This window comes from Alosa alosa, chromosome 4, assembly GCF_017589495.1.
Source record: "Alosa alosa isolate M-15738 ecotype Scorff River chromosome 4, AALO_Geno_1.1, whole genome shotgun sequence".
Classification (NCBI taxonomy): Eukaryota; Metazoa; Chordata; class Actinopteri; order Clupeiformes; family Clupeidae; genus Alosa; species Alosa alosa.
Window position 1 is genome coordinate 24,788,142 of NC_063192.1, and position 18,360 is coordinate 24,806,501.

Consider the following 18,360-nt stretch of genomic DNA (forward strand, 5'->3'; position numbering starts at 1 on the left):
GAAACATTTATGAAAACAGCTCGGCACTAGCTAATACAAGTGGGACAGCAGATTTTTCCCCTTCTGCTTGGACTTTTCAAATCAATCAGTGCATTTAAATACAGCGTGCCCCCCTTAGGTCATTTCCCTCTGTTTAACTATGGTTAGTGTGCTGTCCATTCTAAATGCTATCATATAACAAAAAAGGGTGGAGGGTGGGAGGGGTTAAAGGTGATGGGACAGAGAGATAGAGACAGTTAAATGGAAAAGAATGAGAGACAGGTGGAAACGGATAAAAGCAGAGAGGAATGCAATGAGAGAGAGAGAGAAAGAGAAGAGAGAGAGAGAGAGAAAGAGAGGGAGGATTAAAGAATGAGGTAGAATGACAAACAAAGAGTGTAAAGAGAAAGGACATGACTTTGAGAGTGTTGGATTCCCATGTGAGGAAGCTGCTGATAGCCCCCAGCCATACTGGCCGTCACGGGTGAATGTCTGGTGGGAACGGCCGAGCCAGAGATACAGGTGGGGACTTAAGGCCGTCACCCTCTTTCCTGTTCTCATCAGATCTGGGAAATTATCCATTTCCCTCTGAGGAAACCAACCTGATATCTGGTCACACATAAAAAAAAAACATCAGGATATATCCCCCATGACTCAGTCAGCGTTCTGATGTTTTTAATTCTGATCACGGCTCATCTTATCTCCTCTAAATTACCAGTGTCCACCTTAATCCATGTTATTAAAGATAATACAAGCGCACTGCTTTGTAAAAAGCAATACGTGACACAATATGTTTGCACAAGGCATATGTGAACATATGGGGGAGAAATTAAACAGAATATATTTCAGGAAGCAGTGAAGAGACTGCAAAGACTGAAAAACAGAATATATAGATTGAAATGTCAGATGGTATGGATTAGAAATCTAAGATAGATCAATGTATTTCTTTTAAATAACTCACATGTTCGAATGCCTTTACCTACTTATGGAGACATGCTTTAACAACAATGTAAAGTCAAAGGTGAAAGAGTCTATGCAGTCTATTGCATAATATTACGCAAATGCACAAAGCCACAACAGGGTGTGCCACATGTTAAGGGCTGGCATGAACCTATACAACCCTGCCCAGAATAATGCTGTCATTTCCCTGCAGCGGAAGATGGAAGGTGTAACATAGTACACCACCCACAGAGACCGCACGAGGACCTCATGTCAGTGTGCGCACAGAGGATATCCTACCAAAGCTGTGCCCTGGGTGGACTCCACTGCTACGCCCTATGCCACAGAGATAGTATTTCCTGCCTCATGTGGCAGATTGCTGTTACAAATGGACCCCGGGTTCCAGAGAGCTGAGTGAACACTGTGTGGAGAGTGTAATATGGGTGTAATTACAGACAACCGAGAAAACAGACTACCAGTTAACGTCCCAGTGTTGCTCTTCATGGTCTATAAATTACTTCTTTTTCAAGTGTTCAGATGTGATGTGAAAGGCAAAGAGTGTGTGTGTTTGGGGGGCTGTTGACCATGCCAGTGCTACTGTGTGTATTTGTGTGAGGGGTGGGGTATGTGTGTGTGTCTGTGTCTCTGTGTGTGTGTGTGTGTTGTGTGCATGACTCCACATGGTGTCATTTGTGCAAGGCCTAGTAAAAGTCTTGAAATGTTGCTTTATATTACAGTTACAAACAGTGAAAATGTGTGACCATTACAACATAGCAATAGATAGATAGATAGATAGATAGATAGATAGATAGATAGATTATTCACACATTTTCTCACTTCATGTTCCATGGTAAAAGAAGATTGTGCAGCAGCACCACACTTAACACATAACAGAAAATCAGCTATTTGATAAGTAACAAGTTCACAAGCAACATTTGAGCTTGTTGACAGCATAAAGTAGCCTGTGTGTGCTGTCACAATCCATACATATCAGTAATCCCCAATGCCTGTGTTACAAAAGAGAGTGTTTGTGACCATCTCAACAGGTCAGAGAGGCCCTCACAAGTTGGTCAACACACCTCCGTGCTCTCTGGCCAGCCCAGTGAAGTGAACGTGATTGAGAGGGCAATAGGCCTCCAACCCTGCAGCATGGTGGAGTGGCCCCCAGCACAAAGGTCAGGCTTGAGACCTGGTGTATTTTGGGAGAACACACAGGCGGAGTGAGAGGTCTTTTACTCTTTCTTTCTTTCTCTCTCTCTCTCTCTCTCTCTCTCTCTCTCTAATCCCCCCTCCTGGTTACCCCTAGGTCTCTTGTTGTGTGCCACAGAGATTGGATGTCCAGGAATGTGAGGAATCCCTAGACACTTCTCCCCATTCCCTTATGGTGCCATTGAACACAATGACAGCTTTGGGTCTCCTCAGGACTCACTGCACGAACCTAGAGGCCACCTCGGCCATATCCCCTCCCTCTCTTTCTGACTTGTTTTGTCTTCCTTTCTTTCCTCTATTTTCTTTCTTTCTTTAGCTTCCTACCTAACTTTCTCTCTTGTTATACTCTTGTCTCACTCTCTCCTCCCTCTACCACTCTCTTTCTTCCTTACTTTCTCTCTGTCATTCTTTCTCTCTCTCCAGAACTCTTGCATTCTATCTGTTACTCCTACACTCTTATGTAGCTGCCACAACACATAAATTGCAAACAACATGTAAAATTACAGTAATTTGACAGAAAACTGTCTAATCTATTCAAATAGTAACTGCCAAACATATGCGCCCAGTACATATTTACATATTTTCTCCACTGAAAATACAAGACTCAAACAGTCTATAAAGCTGTAAATCAGTGGTGTTAAACTTGACATATAGTCACACACACACACATGCACACACACACACACATGCACACACACACACACACACATTCACAGACTGTGTATATTGACACATCACAGACTGCGTGCTGTGACTGCCACCATTTTAATCTGCTTCCTGGCCTCTCTCCAAGTGGCCTCACACCTGAATGAAACCAGCGGAGCATACTGAACTTTATAACTCTGTGGCCCTCCCTCTGTACTTTTGCAGGGCTGTGAGACCGTTCAGCCATCTCAGTCACACTGCCATAATATAATAGAGAGGTCTTGACCCAAACACCCCCTACTCCCCAATAGTTCTGTTCCGGGCCATCTCAACGGTTTTTACAGACTCAGACCCCCGACATGGTAGCTCATCCCCATGTGAACCTCACATGGAAGTTATCTCTATGGGGAATGAAATGTCTCAAATACAAACTTACATCCACTGTAGATTTTTAAATTAGAATGTAGGCTAGATGTGAAAGCCAACAAAGAAGACATCCGTACATGTATAGGCTACCATATGTAAGAATAAACACAAAGATATGGAAGGTATGCTACTATATTGGTTATATGGTTTATTAGGCCTATAATCCTGCTACGGGGTCCCCCTGTGGATACACGTAAGGTGGATTATGCATTACATTCCTGGTTGTCTTAGAGAGAGGGGCACGACAAATAGCCTATATCAGACAATGCCACTGTACAAATGGATATGGTAATGATGAAGTCTAAAGAGCCTTTAAAATATACTGGAAATAAACAAGTTCACTTCGCAAGTAGCCTAACTAAAACACAGACATCACTGTATGTCTCGGTGGTTGACTCTTTTTGCAATCCATTGTGATGTTCTGCTCTGGCAAAGATCTGGTTAACTGTGACACGGCTGACTGCCTCTCACAGAGGTAACAGAAATGGGAAAGAGCGGCTCAGCGACAGAGAGACTGAGAGAGCTACAACACCAAACCCTCAACACCTGCCAGTACTTGACGGAAGCCTTAGACGAAAAAAGTCAGTTTGTTAAGGAATATTCCTGGGATATGTATACGCGAACAAACTTCAAAATGAAAATTTGACACTCTTAGTCACCCCGGACAAGCTCTCGTTACTGTTTGACGAAATTTAATGCAGTTCTCTGGGAACTTTCGCAAACTATGCTTTGCTCTTCAGCAGGTTTTCATACAGCATAATAACGTTTGTCAAAAGAAAACAAAAATAAATTCGGTCGTTATTTGAAGGGATTTCTGTAGCTCAAGTAATAGCTTACCGTAGGTATTGGACATCCGTACAGCGCCACGATATGTAACATCTTCAACCGCCGCAGTTTTCAGGAGTTATCCTACCTGCTTTTCAAGTAAGTCGCTTTTTACCTAATCATTATTTGTCACACGATGTCTACAAGTCTCGCTATAAAGAGTGTCAAAACTTGTTTTAAAACTAAGCTTTGAGCTGGGATATGGAACGATCTTGACAGTGACATTTTTAGGACTCGTTTAAAGCAAAGCTTTAAAGAATGCATCCTTATGAATGATGGAGTGTAACCTGTGATAGCCTTCAGTGTGGTCACTCCTCATCATCCTGATCTCTGGTAATTTCTTTCTCTACTTTGAAAATTACTTTCTTAACTGTGTTGTTTGAAGTTCAGTTAAGTATGCTGATAAAAGTTGCATTTAGCCTGTCAAGTTGTGAGGACCACCACTTTGTACGCATATTCGCGTTTCTAAAAGAGACATTTTCCTATTAAATGCATTTTCAGTGAAGTTACCATCACACTGTAACTTTTTGAAAACAGAGCAATATAATGCACATTATGTGTTCTCTTTTTAGTGGGCGCTTGTATAATTCATGCACGCGTCGGTTTCTTGGCTGAAGTGGTTATACATTATGTATCTTAACTTAAAAGCAAATCGTCCTGTGACCTGTGATCTTCCATCCTCATATTTTCAGAGATCGCTGTCGCTTCAGCTTTCCATTATTTCAGATGTCCAGCATGAAATTGTCCCTGAATTTCTCCCTGGTCAAGACTTAGATAGACAGGAAATATCTGTAGGCTATTAACCGTACAAGTATTGCGTTGTAACAAGAAGGTCTTATGCTTTACCATAGGCCTACAAACATACATACATACATACATACATGCATATAATATACATGTACATGCATCCAAGACATTCTGATGTCCTCTAAAATAATATTTGCTTAAAGATACACAGCACTGGTGTGGAATGCTACTCATCATAGATCATAGGTCTACATCATAGACTTCCTAGCACATCAGTAACCCCACAATAATATGTTGTATGTATTTATTCAGTTTACATACCTATACATGCACATAATATTCACACTGTCAGTACAATCCATACCATTTTGAGGTCAAATATAATATTGTATTGATATGAATGGTGGCATAACACTTTTCTTGACTTTTTTGCTGTGTGGTAGAGCGTAGTCTTGCACTTTGTGAGTGGTACATTCTCAAATATACCAGAAAAAAACATGAAAACGCTCTTAGCGGTTATGATTGTACAGCTGTTATGATGTCCATGTCCTTCAAGTGGGTTAAATATTAAAGGATGACTTCATAAGAACATCTATCATTTTGACTTTCTTAGCAACATCAGAAAAATTAATGAAAGATTTGAGTAACCTTGAGCATCTCTATCATCTATTCCAAAGTAAAAAAAAGAAAACACTACATAACTAGATTACTGAATCCATGGATCAACAAAGTATTGAATCCCTCATGTGTCAGAAGTCATTAAATATTTAACCATTTTGAAGAACTGATAATAAATGCTGTTTTTAAGCACTTCAGAGTTATTACTGCCAGCATTTCTTTAGACGTTAGTTGCATGGAAGATTGCATTGAAGTCAGCCCTTAAGAAGCAAAGGTAGTTTTATTATGTTTGTTCAGGGTTAAGAACTTGCTGTTTAGCATCCACAAAGAGAAGGTGTGTACCCTCAAGGGATAGTCTACCTCTGATTTTCTTCCCAGCCCAGCCTCTTTGCCCTCAGTGTCTGCTGTGAAATATTGATCCAAAACTTTGGCGTTTTCAAAGAGATATGGACTTTCTTTGTTCAAGCCTCTCTCGCACACAGAAAGCAACTCGTTTGTATTTTCAAGGGGCTTTGATTACACAGGGAACTGAAATAAAATTGATTGCAGTCCTTCAGCTGTTTTGCACTGAGGACGAGTATTGAGAATAATTTTCTCTTGACATGTTGTAGATGGTGAAGTAGACACATGCTATGAAATACTCATTAGTGCAGGAGAGGTACAGCCTGCCATAAGATTAAAGACCTTTGGTCAAGGTTTAAATGTAATTGTTTGAATTAAAGGCTGTTTGGCAGTAGAGTCAAAGAAAATCTCTAATTTGGTTAGGTGTCACTCTCCCACTTTTTCCAACTGCCTGATAAGGATAATTAAATCTGGTGCTGGTGTTTATAAAATGTTCGTGTTGAAATAAGGATACATTATTTTCACTAATAACGCACATAAATCCTTCTCCTCTTGGTCTGTAATTAGTTTCGCAATCTCTCTTATCTTGTTCATACCAGGGAGTGTCCCTAGACCACAAATCGGAGCTGTTTCATTTTCCAGACTAAAGATAATTATGTAAAGTCTTTAAAACTAAGTCTGCTTTACAATACTCTCTTTTTCCTTCATATAATTGTCATTGCATTTAACGCCTCTAAAGCACGAAACACCACCACCCAGTATAGCCTTGACATTTCAGACATTAATCCTGGCATTTTCAAACAGCTCTGCCCTCATGAGATGTGGCATACTGTAAAAAGAACTTTGTATTTTGTCACTTTTTATTAAGAGTAGACTGTGAAGTGGCTGTTGGATTTTGTGATATCCATTTAGTTACTGCTCTGACTCCCAGTCGTCAACACTCCCCGACACTCTGTGTCTCACATTTGTCATCGAGGATCTTGTGCAGTCAGGCGGTTGCCAGGCTCCACCCCTCGGCAAATACAACAGTCCTCTTGAGACGGTCGTCATGACGGCTGCGACGAGATACGGGGGGGTCAAATGGGGGCCAGTCTGGGCTCCCAGGGGTCAAGAGGAAGGGGGAGAGGGTATGAAAGTGATAATTTAGTGATACTGGTGACTATGGCAGCGTGCCACTTTTGGAGCAAGTGTCCTTGCCATAGGAGGCTTTCTCACTGGCAGTCAGTTTTGGTAAGAAGAAATACATTGATAGATGCTATGATATCGTAATAGTTATGGTTTATATAATATGATTGTTTCCATTTATTGCCAGTTCAGCAGCTAGGTTTATTTAGTATGATATATATAGTATGGTATATATAATATAAAGTTTATATACTATTTATAATTTATGTAATAGTTTACTTAAATACAAACATGGTTTTTATATACACCATGCATTATTTTATATTATTTTGTATTCCTTTGTGTGTCTTCAAAGGCTTCAAAGGATGGCCACACAGATGGCTTAAGACTCAATTTCAGAGTGTCTATTTGTAGGGTCTTTGTACATATTTAGAATGAGCATTGCACAGAAGCCCAATGGTACCAAAAATACACAAAGACCATGGCTGCAATAGGCCTTTCTCTTTGCAGGAAGGACAGAGTTCTTTCTTATATTATTGCTGCTCTGCTACTGGCAGTGCAGTGACTTGTCTGCTGTGATTACATAGCATTAATACCTTATAAATATTGTAGAGTGGAAGCCACAAACGCACTTGTGCATGTCACCAGGACTTCAAACACCGAAAAAGCACCTGACATGACTTTAGAATGCTAACCCCCGGCCCCCTCCCCAATGACTCTCCCGCCTAATTCTAGTGCGGCTTTTACAGGGAAAGGCACAATACAGGGGCGTCAATGACAGCGGGCAAGGGTAGCTAATCCATGCAGCTGTCAGCCCAGGGGGTATTAAGCCCCCATTCTGGGGATTCTTGGGCTGATGCCAGTGGAGGACCTTACTGTACCGCAGTTGCTTTGAGAGAGGGGACCGTCACACTGTCTGTGTTCACTGAGCAGGGAGAATTTTCAAAAGAAGAGACAAAAGAAAGTCGCACTGTGTGGAGCCATAAATTATGACATGAAGGGCCAGACTCATAAAAATAAATTCAGACACAAAAGAAAACCACAAGGTTGTTAGGCTTTCCCAGTGTTGGACTGAAAGCTTAAAGCACACTGCAGGCGGATACGGTGCAGTCACGGGTGGATGATGGCTGTCTATTATCTGACGTCAATGTCTGAACACTAATATATTTTTTAAAATTATGTTATTTAATATTCATGTTCAAGTACCCCCACACCACCCCACCCCACCCCCGGACTGTACATTGTCTCTAAAGTCTAATTTGACCCCTACCCTTTTGCGATATCCTACTTCTTTGCCCCTGCTGTAGTCATGTTGATTCAGTATTGAATGTTTGCCTTGATTACTTCTTCAAGGACACTTTCTTTCCTCAGTTTTGTATGTAGTGTAATAGGTGTTGCTGACTTTTAATGAAATAAAGGCTGTGATAAAAAATCCATTGTTATCGGTTTTCATGCCATGAGCCAGATGGTTGATGCAAAGTGTCTGCACTTGTATCAGCCTTGGATATAATATACAGCGGGCTTAAAATAACCCTGGTGGTCTAGGGTACCTGCTGCTTATGATATGCATGAGACACAATCACTTAATGCTCCGAAAGACAGTGCAAATCCTATCACGTTCCGTACCTGGGCAGATGACAAATGTTGACGTCACAGGGCAGTAAACAAAATCATGTTCCATCATAAACAGTATCTGATGCTGGAAAACAGCTGTGAGCATATAAATAGCCGGGACACAAAGTTCAGATAATTGCAGAGGAATCCGGTGTTTATTGTGCAAAAGAAAAGAGCAAGCCCCCATTGAAACAGGTGTTGGAATGTGATGGGAGGGCGAGTAAGGGTGTGGATGATCTCTCTGCCCCAACCCCCACCCCCCACACACACACACACACACACACACACACACACACATACACACACACACACACACACACACACACACACACACACACACACACACATACACACACACATACATACACACACACACACACACATACATACACACACACACACACACACACACACACACACACACACACACACACACACACACACACACACACATACATACACACACACACACACACATACATACACACTTCACCAACCATCACTTGCCTTCATTCTGATCTCTTGCCAGTGGAATGACTCTCTAATGCTCTATCGCTCATTTTACACTATTACAGCAGCAGGTCTGTGCTGTGAAGGATGAAGCGCTGGGTGGTGGTGGGTGGGGGGCGGGTGTGGTGAAGGCGGGTGGTGGGTGAGGCAGGATTACACACAGAGAGACATGGGCGGGATGCTTGATGAAGTGCATAAATGCCAAATGACGCAAGAGCGCCCCTTTTGTAGTGTCACACAGGGCAGCTCGCTCTGGCGCTCACACTGGGGTGCTGCTGCCCTGTTAATTAAGTATGTGAAAACTGGCAGACAGGTTTGCCATGGATTTGAGGTGGTTGTTGTGACATATACACAAGATCTGTCCTGCTGATTTGAAGGGAGAAAATGCAAATCACCTTGTGGTGCAATTTAAAAGAAAAAAGGCCTGAAATAGGAAGTGTTTAGCATAGCTGAACTCATCCTAAGAGAGGATATTTTCATACCTACTATTGAACTTTCAGTTTCCTTTTTTTGCTGCTGCCTAGAGTCAACAAATCATTGTCTTGTATGATAGGAACAGCAAAACAACCCAACCCGTGCAAGGGCGAGAACCGGTCATTGGCACTGGGGACTTCAAAGGGGACCAGATAAGATGGCGAGAGCTTAGCGGCCTTTTGAAGAGAGGTGCTGAATCCGGTCTTTAAGAGTGGGGAAGCTTAGTGGACAGTTCCAAAGTTCACCACGCGGCCTGGATTAAACATTGGACCTCAGGCCTCTTCGCCTTCGCTGTTTGAAATAGCAAGATCCAAATTGTATGAATCAACTACCGGTACTCAGTTTATGGCAGTTGGAGTTCTCTGAGGCTCATCTCAATAAAGAAATTCCTTTTAGACGTGATGTAAAAAAAGAAATCACCATGGCCATCAGTTGTTCTGTTAGAGAGGTCCTGTACTTAACGTGTATGTTATTTCAAGCGTTTATGTCTGCAGACAGATAGAACACCAGTCGACATATGGGGCTATTTGTGAATGAACCATTCCATTTCTGTGTCAGCAGACCGGCCACTGATAAATGAAGCTTGTGTCCCCTCTGTTCGCAGACATGCCGTCCTCTCCTCTGAATTAAAGAGCTGTTGACAGGTCGAAATGTGCAAGCACCAAAGAAGAGCCTGGGAGCGAGTGAATGACTTTTAATTGTATGTATTTATTTGAATTTCCCAATTGATGAACTTGCAACAGTCAAGATCGGAAATTTATGTTGTGCAGCTAGCACAGGCTAAGTATTTATGGGCATGCAAATGCATATTTAAAATATTGGTGCGGCTTAGAAGGTACTCATTTTAGAAAAGATAGCTTGTGAGAGAGCGTGCGAATACCTTTTAGCACTCCCACATCCCAGATGCTTTAAATTCTCCCTTTCAAATAAATGTTTTAAGAGCTCCTACACTGTTCACCACAGCTATGCTTCTACGTATTAGGTGCGGTGGAGGTGCTTGGTTGGGTGGTAGGGTTGCATAGGGTGGCGTTATTTTGCTAACAGCAGTGTGTTGGAGTACCCTGTAAATTATTGTTGCAGTTTTTCCTCCTCCCCTCTCGTGCTCGTGATTCAGAAACCCGACCTTGGTGGACCCCCCTGTCCAAGTCTCCTTTCCTCCTGGGGCCGCTTTCCAAGCCTGCTGCAGGTGGCTTCCTCCCCGGCAGGGTCGCGCTAATGAGATCTCGCGTCGACAGCTCAGCCCTGCCACCCCTCTCGCTCCCTCTTGCTCTCTCTCCCTTTCCCTTGCCTGGCTTGTTTGGAGAGGCGGACTGGCTGTTATGCCTCCCAGCACGCCTCAGGGTCTCCGGTTTATGCCCCTGCTCGCTTGCGATTCCAAGAGCACAATTTAGCTTCCTTGGCCTAAAACCCCTCAATCTCGGGCTTAGCGTTTGGGCAGCCAAAGTCCAAATTTGATGGAAGGTGCCCACAAGGAGGTCACCTCTTCCGCTCCCAGACCAGCCTCGGGGTCTTTTTACCCTGCTTCTTTTGTTATGAGGAAGATTCACCCTCCCCAGGCTCAAACCCCCAGATCTCAGGGCTTAAGAGTCAGGTGCAAAGCTAATTAGCCACTGCTAGCTTTGTTACCATTGTGCCTTTTTTTGGAGGCTTTAGGAGAGAGGTTTACTGCTGCACTGCCCCAGTAAGCCTGGCCTCTGCCCTGTTCCCGCTCACCCCAAGGGTCTGATTGCTGAGCCACACACTCATGTTACCCTTTCTTTCATCTCTGGAGAATCATATTTGTCTCTAATTGACAGGCGTTGGTTAAACCTTCAGCACCCCCCCCAAAAGGAAAGGAGAGTTTGGGAGGGTCTTCCCTCAGGCATAAGAAATATGACCTCAGGATTTGGGCTGACTTGTCCAGTAGGGAAGGGTCTGTCAAACCTCAGTGCAACGTGTCAAGGCTTAGATGATTTAGTGTTGCCTGGATTATGTTGAGAACTGGTTGTTCTCAACACCCACCATGACAGAGTTTCAGTGTTCTTACAGACTTGTGATTTATTAGTCATGAGTGCACTACTAAACTAAGTTATCTCCAACAACCTTCCACCAACCTCTTAGTTCAGTCTACAAAACCCATTTGCAGCCAACCTGACTGCTCAATGTGACAGAAAATGTTGCATTTCATATTACTTAGCCTCCTTGGGAAATAATTATGGCCATCTCTGCAGACTGAAGTATGAAGACGGGAGATGGTGTTCATGCCAGTAATGTGGTGTGCACATACAGAGAGATGGTTCCTTATGGGCTCGTATGTCCCATGAGACCAGGTGACCTAGAAAAAAATATGCAGTTTGTCACTACTATCAGAACTTACTCTGGACATTCAAATCGGTAGAAATAAAACAATTTGCCTTACAGATAATTCACACCCACATCATTTAGGAGAGGATAAAGCTTATGAAGCTTTGAAAAAAAAAATGCACTGTGTCCATATCAATGGGTGTAGCTTGTTAAAACATACAAGTAAGCTATTTGGTTAGGCTTCTATGACAAAATTCTATTATAATCTTAACTAAAATACAGCTATATCATTGGAACTTTTTAGTACCAACTCTCTCACGGAAAACTATTACTGGTATATTTAGAAAAGACTAATTTTTGATGCCATAAAAAGCTGCCATCTTCACTGAAAGCAGCTCAGGAGGTCCTCCTTTAACTTCCACCCAGCCTCAGACTTTCACAGTCTTTCTCCTCAGGAAAAAGGATTACAGGGCTTTACGCAATTTACCTGCTAAACATCAAGGAGATGTTGTGGTATTTAGCTCCTGAAGGGCATGCTTGAATTGCAACTTAAGCATTTAACCTGTTTTTCATGTACATAAACCAAAGCCACAATCTTCTAATACTGAACAAAACATGACCCCTCTGTAATCTAATTTACTTTCACTGCTTATTTGTGGATACTTGACTATTTATAAACTCATTATGAGATGAGTGACTTCATTAGTACACTGCATGACTATTGTTACACTGCATGTATGTATATTGATTTCTGGCACAAAAAAAGCAGATCCTTGGTTGTTACTGTGGAAGAGTACAAGCTGCCCATGAGATTTACCTAATGTTCACTGTGTATGTCAACACTAAAACCACTAAGTGAGCATTCTGAAACCCTGGGTTGTTTGACATTATGTCACGAAAAAGAAGCTAAACTAAGTGTAATGATGTATTTAATTTTGGCCTTGGCTGAACTGGAGTGTGTCAGTTAGCAGATTTAGCAGAGCCATTTTGAGAAATGTATACTTTGTGAGTTCTAAATTCTAACTCTCTGTGGGCAGTTATTATACTATTATCTGACATCAGTTATTTCTTGAAAGTGCAGTTTGATCACAAAACAATCCGCTCCAAACCTGAACTTTGGATACTGAGGAGCCTCTGACATCAGCTCTTCAGGGGAGAACGGGGCTATTCATTTGGGATTCATTACTTTGCTCTCATCTTGCCAGGTCCTGGCTCTGCTTTGCTTCACTGACTAAAAATTCAATGGAAACAAAGAGTCCTCCCTTTTTGTAGTAATCAAATACAGTCATCAGTTCTTAAGAAGTGAACAGATTCTGTATCAGCTTCCATTTTTCTCTCTCCGTGAAGAGGAAATCAAAAGCTTCCAGGGTTTAAAGAAAGGCAGGAGTTTGTTTTGTGAGAAAAAAAATAGATGAAAATGAGAGTGAGGAAATGAAGTAGAGTAGCCTGTTCTGTCTCTGCCAGTCGATGGATATTGGAAGTGACTTGTCCTTATCTTTTCTGGTCCAGCTGAGATATTCTGTGAAAGTTAACCCCCTTCTGACTGACAACGCTCCAGTGGCACCATGTGAGTTGAGATCCCAGTTGGGAGATACATGTTATGATTTCTGACATCCTGATCTATCCATTAGCTGACAAAGAAAAGGACTCACACACTGAATACATTCCTATTGCGCAAATTGTGTTGTGCCGTGTGTCCGTAGTGATGATGGTCTCATCTGCCGTGCCGGATTCTGGGGACCATAGCTGTAGATTTCTCAGTCTCAGTCTCTGTTCATTTGAGGGGGTATTCTCAAGGCCAGCCTTTGTCTGCACCACACAGAAGACATTCCTCAGTGGAAATCAGGTTCAGAGTCAGCAGTCCTTTCTCTACCTGAGGTAAAAGTGCTTTTCACGACAAACTGACCCTAAAATTCAACACCGTTCTGTCCCGTAGTGGATTAGTGGCCCCCCGCCATGACAGTTCAGTGATTCGCTTCAATGGGCGCCTCTCTGAAGAGTTTTTTTTTTTTTTTTTTTTTTTAGAAACAACTAAACAAAGACTTCATCTCCTTCAGCCCTGAAAAGAGAGTGTATCTCTTTGCCTGGTAGTGAGTCCTATCCTCTCCTCCATGCCGGCTCTGCTGCATGACCTATACTTTCCATGTGTTCAGTCCTTTCAAAGGGCAGATACCCTTTGCAAGCCATTTTCATGATCTATCCCGTTTTCATGGAAAGTAATTTTCCATTTGTCAAGGTCTTGCAAACGATTCAGGCACATATGGAGGAGTAGGAATGCTATGCATTTTTGGTCATGCTGTTGGTGGAAGAATAGAGGTAAATGTGAAATAAAGCTGATTTTTTTGGACATTAATCTTTTGTGCAAGCATCCGTTTATAATGCATGGCCTGAGAACTGACTCGTAGGTGCTCTTGTGTTAGATGCTCTTGTGTTGAAAACTCCATGCTTGTCTTCTACCTTCATACTCTCAAATGTAATTTACAGACACTCTTCTCCCTCTGTCTCTTTGTCTCTCTCTTTCTCTCTCTCTCACACACACCCCTCCCTCTATCTTACCCTGTCTCTATCCCTCTTTCTCTCTTGCTGTCCTGCCATTCTCTCTCTCTATCTCTCTCCCCCTGTTGTATTGTTGCTTTTTTGGATGTAGGATATCGTATCAAAGGTCCTCCCAAGTGCCAGAACCCTTTGGCAGAGCCTCTGCTGTGGGACTAATTGACACGGCGTGGGTTTCAGATAAGAAGCTGCAGATGGATTTCTTCTGCAGCTCCAACTAAAACACTTAACATTGCTGGTGTGTCTGGTGTGTGAATAACACTGCAGTATTGTATAGATATTGGATCAGTGTTGTATAAAGTGGCGCCTTCATTGACCATGGCTCATCATATCCTATGCTCAGAGGCATGACATTTGATAAATCCTAATACAAATATTTCATTATCTCAGTGTCAAGTTACTCACCCTGCCTATTCTTCTGAAATTATATCTTTCCTTTCATCGGCAGAAGCCTCAGAGGGCAATTCAAATGGCCTCTGAGTGAGGCGTTTGTTTAGTGTTGTGATATATAATTTTCTGAAGACTGTTATACATTAACATAAATAACTGCCCAGTGCACTGGAATATCCCCGTGTGAGCAGAGATGTGGCCTAGTGACTCCTGCCCTGCCGGAGCCCTCCTCGGTATGTCAGGAGTGCTCTCAGCGAGGCTGTATCTATCATGCTATTCTAAGACTCTGCCTGTTTGCATTGCTAAGGCTCATTACACTGTCTTCACTGCGCAGGTGTGGTCCTCTTTCTGAAATTCATACTGCCCTGGGACTGATAATAACCAGCACACAGCCACTTGTGGCTCATAATTAGAGAGTAGGCATGTTCAGACTTCTAAACATAAGTCGTATGTTCACTTTTGCTCCTCGATGCTTTGACACACATATGCTCCATGTGCTGGGTATATCCTCATCCTCACATGCTGAATATGGTGCCGCTGGAAAGTGTCTCAACCCAATGCACTCCTCATTCACCCAAAGTGACATAGCTAACTTCTCTTGCCCACATATATTTTCCATAACCTTATTTGGTAGCCATTTAGAATGGTCTGTATAATAGTCAAGTAAGATAATACTGTTTTTGCTAATTATGGGTGAGGAACATCTTAGAAAATGAAAGTTGCTAATTTTATTTTTAAGAGGAAGAAAATAGCTACTCTATAAATACTATGATTTGCTGCCCGGTAGGAAAATCCTTGACATTGATATTTGTGATGTGGTCTAAATGTCATAGTCACTCAAAGCTTGTTTAAATGCCTGAACCTTATAAAGACAACAAGTATCCCTTGTTTCATCAAATAACTTTTTAGAAGTCTAGAGAGACCTTATTTATTTAAATACACAGTAATTATTCCTGTGTTACAGTGAAATATTTTAGAATTGTATTACAATGTGTTTCTCACCACTATATTCAATCTGTCATACTGTCAGTAGAATCCCCTGACAAGCGTTGGTGACATATTTTCCTTGTGATGCTACTGACAGCACGAGTTTGCACAGACTTTACTGTTATACATGTAAATCTCTGAGTTGGACTGAGACTTCTCTGAAGTCTTTTGATGCACTGTAGACAGCCAGAACCCACACGCACACACACACACACACACACACACACACACACACACACACACACACACAGGGCTTGGTCTTGGATGGACTAGAAGGTCAGTCACTGGGAGAAAAAAGAACCACGTTGTGAAATTACAAGGTGCGGTCAGGAGATCCTCTTGAAAGTTAGCCCTGACAACCAGAGGGAGCTGAGAGCGGTTCGGTCTTTACACGTACAACCAGAGGGAGCCGAGAGCGGTTCGGTCTTTACACGTAGGCTCCCTGGCCTCCCCTCCCGCACACCCCCCAGCAGACATGCTTGTAGACGCGGACACGGAGGGGCCAACGGGATAGGGGCGGGGTCCCCTCTTTGCCCCTTCGTCCTGTCTTTATTTGTGGTTCCTGCTGCCGCTGCTAGACTGAGAATTTAAAGATTTAAACCAAGACAGTGTGACAGGGATTTGCATTAGCTGGCAGGATTTGGCAGCCAGCGTTTAAGAACTCCCTTTTTTTTTCTCTCCTCGTTTCTTTTCCCCACCACCCTTTCTCCAAGTGCATACTTCTCTAATCTCTTTTGGAGCGTGTCACTTCTGCAGGGAGAAACCCTAAGCTGCCCTCTCCCACACAATCCAGCACTTTGTTACTGTCACAGTGGCCTGGGATGGAGCGGAGTTTGGCTCCACACACGCCACAGGCCAAGCTGCTCCGCTCCGCGATAAAGCAAACATCTGACGGACGACATCTGCAGATAGGGGGAGAGAGATGTGTGAAATTGTCAATTTCTCGGCTCAATATGTGTATTTTTTTTTAAAGAATAAATTATTTGACTGACATGTGGCAGTATTTGAGTTTGATTGAATAAGTTTGATTAAAGTATTTAAGAAAGAAGAACATACAGGGTCTGCACTTTCCTTCCTATATCCCTACTACCGTATATACCCTGTCTTCATTTGGGTCGATTCTTCTGCATGGGTGATTTTTACAGTGCAATATGGGAGTAGGCTAATCTCCTTGGGCTGACTGAGAGCATTTAAAAAAAAAATTTTTGGCCGATGCTGTTTTTCTCACTGGTGTGCACTGACCTGTAGCTCCTGGATTGCAAAAACATCAGGCTCATTTGCAGGCTGTAAGAAGCTTGGAGTGGGGAGTCGCAGCCGCCGACTAAATGGGGAATTCAGCAGCTACTGTTCAAGCTGTACTTTGTTCTCAACTTCTCTTAACCTCTTTTGTAGGTCTCAGAAGGTTACCTCGGCTGTCATCGCTATGGAGACGACACAGGCCCTCCTCCTCTTGAGTTTATGTGTCTACGGTTGTCATGGCAACCCCCGCTCTACGCCGAGAGTGCATTTGTCTTTCAAAGGTGAGGCTTACTTTATTTTCTGCATGTTCATGAAAAAGGCATTTCCTTTGTTGGCCCGCTCTTTTATTCCTTGACATACTCACACTCAGGTTCAAGAAAAGCCCCTCTCAACTTCGCATCAAACATTAAAGCGAGCCCTTCAAACAAAGCCCAGGCTGCTGTTAACCTAGGTCACACCATTGAAAATGCCTTTCTATTAAAGCATTGGTCGAGTTCTTAGCTCCAACTGTTTACTTGCAGTATTATATACAAATCTTAATCATATCTGTTGCATTTAACATCGTCATCATGTATTGTGCATTAACACATATAAAAACATGCATGCATCAGTATAACACAGACACTCCTCCATATTTGACAATGAAACACTGTAATGGGAGAAAGGAGAGACTTTCCAATGAGGCCAAGCTCTCTGATTGCAAGTGATTTCCCACATGCGGAGCATCATTCATCAAGGCCTCTGAAAAAGCCCATCAAGCCCCCGAAAAGAGACCCTGCCGCCACCGCCGCCGCGTGCAGCAGCTCAGCCCTCCAGCTTTGCATGCAGCCCTCAGCCCAGCAGCCCAGAACTTTCTCATGCTCCCACACGCTGCCACCATTATGGGTCATCCCCCCACCCCTCCTCCTCCTCCTCCTCCTCCTCCCTCACCTCTTCCTCATTCCCTTCCTCTCCTCCGCGGCACCGCTCTCCCCACGCCCCCCCACACACAGCCGCCATTGCGGCTCATGCCTCCTCCTCCTCTTCCTCATTCTCTCCTGTCCGCACCACACACTGTCGCCATTGTGGCTCCCCCCTCCTCCTCCTCTTCTCCATTCTTTGCTCCCCTCTCCTGTCCGTACCACATACTGCCGCCATTGCGGCTCATCACCTCATTTGTACCCTTGAGAGGTGACTCCCTGTCCTCCTGCATAGCGACGTGTCACAGCATACAAAAATAAACCAGAAAAACCAGACTGCCTATACTAGTGGGGGCCAACAAGTGCAACAAGTGCACGCGTTCCTGTCGCAGCCGGTCGCCCCGGTCACGTAGCGCAATATGCCGCCCGATTCACTATGCTGGGAGCATGAATGGCATTAGATCATGTAAGACCTTGTGTTTACTCTAAATACTACAGGTACGTGGACACATGAAGCCTGCCATATGGTTCAGATAGAGTGCAGGCGTGCTAGGAG

The 18,360-nt window shown here is 43.2% G+C and overlaps 1 protein-coding gene across 4 annotated transcripts in view; it reads left to right on the forward strand.

Annotated features, from left to right (window-relative positions):
- The first annotated feature begins 3,685 nt into the window (after positions 1-3,685).
- sema3gb (sema domain, immunoglobulin domain (Ig), short basic domain, secreted, (semaphorin) 3Gb) overlaps positions 3,686-18,360 on the forward strand; it is a 29,862-nt gene continuing 15,187 nt past the window's right edge. For 2 of the 4 annotated variants that reach the window (XM_048241392.1, XM_048241395.1), the window contains exons 1-2: positions 3,686-4,122; positions 17,059-17,186. In XM_048241392.1, the coding sequence (XP_048097349.1) occupies positions 17,090-17,186 (97 nt within the window). In that variant the 5' untranslated portion in view covers positions 3,686-4,122; positions 17,059-17,089. Of the gene's footprint in view, positions 4,123-10,057; positions 10,154-17,058; positions 17,187-18,360 lie in introns of all 4 variants that reach the window. The other 2 variants (XM_048241393.1, XM_048241394.1) reach the window with 2 other exon arrangements.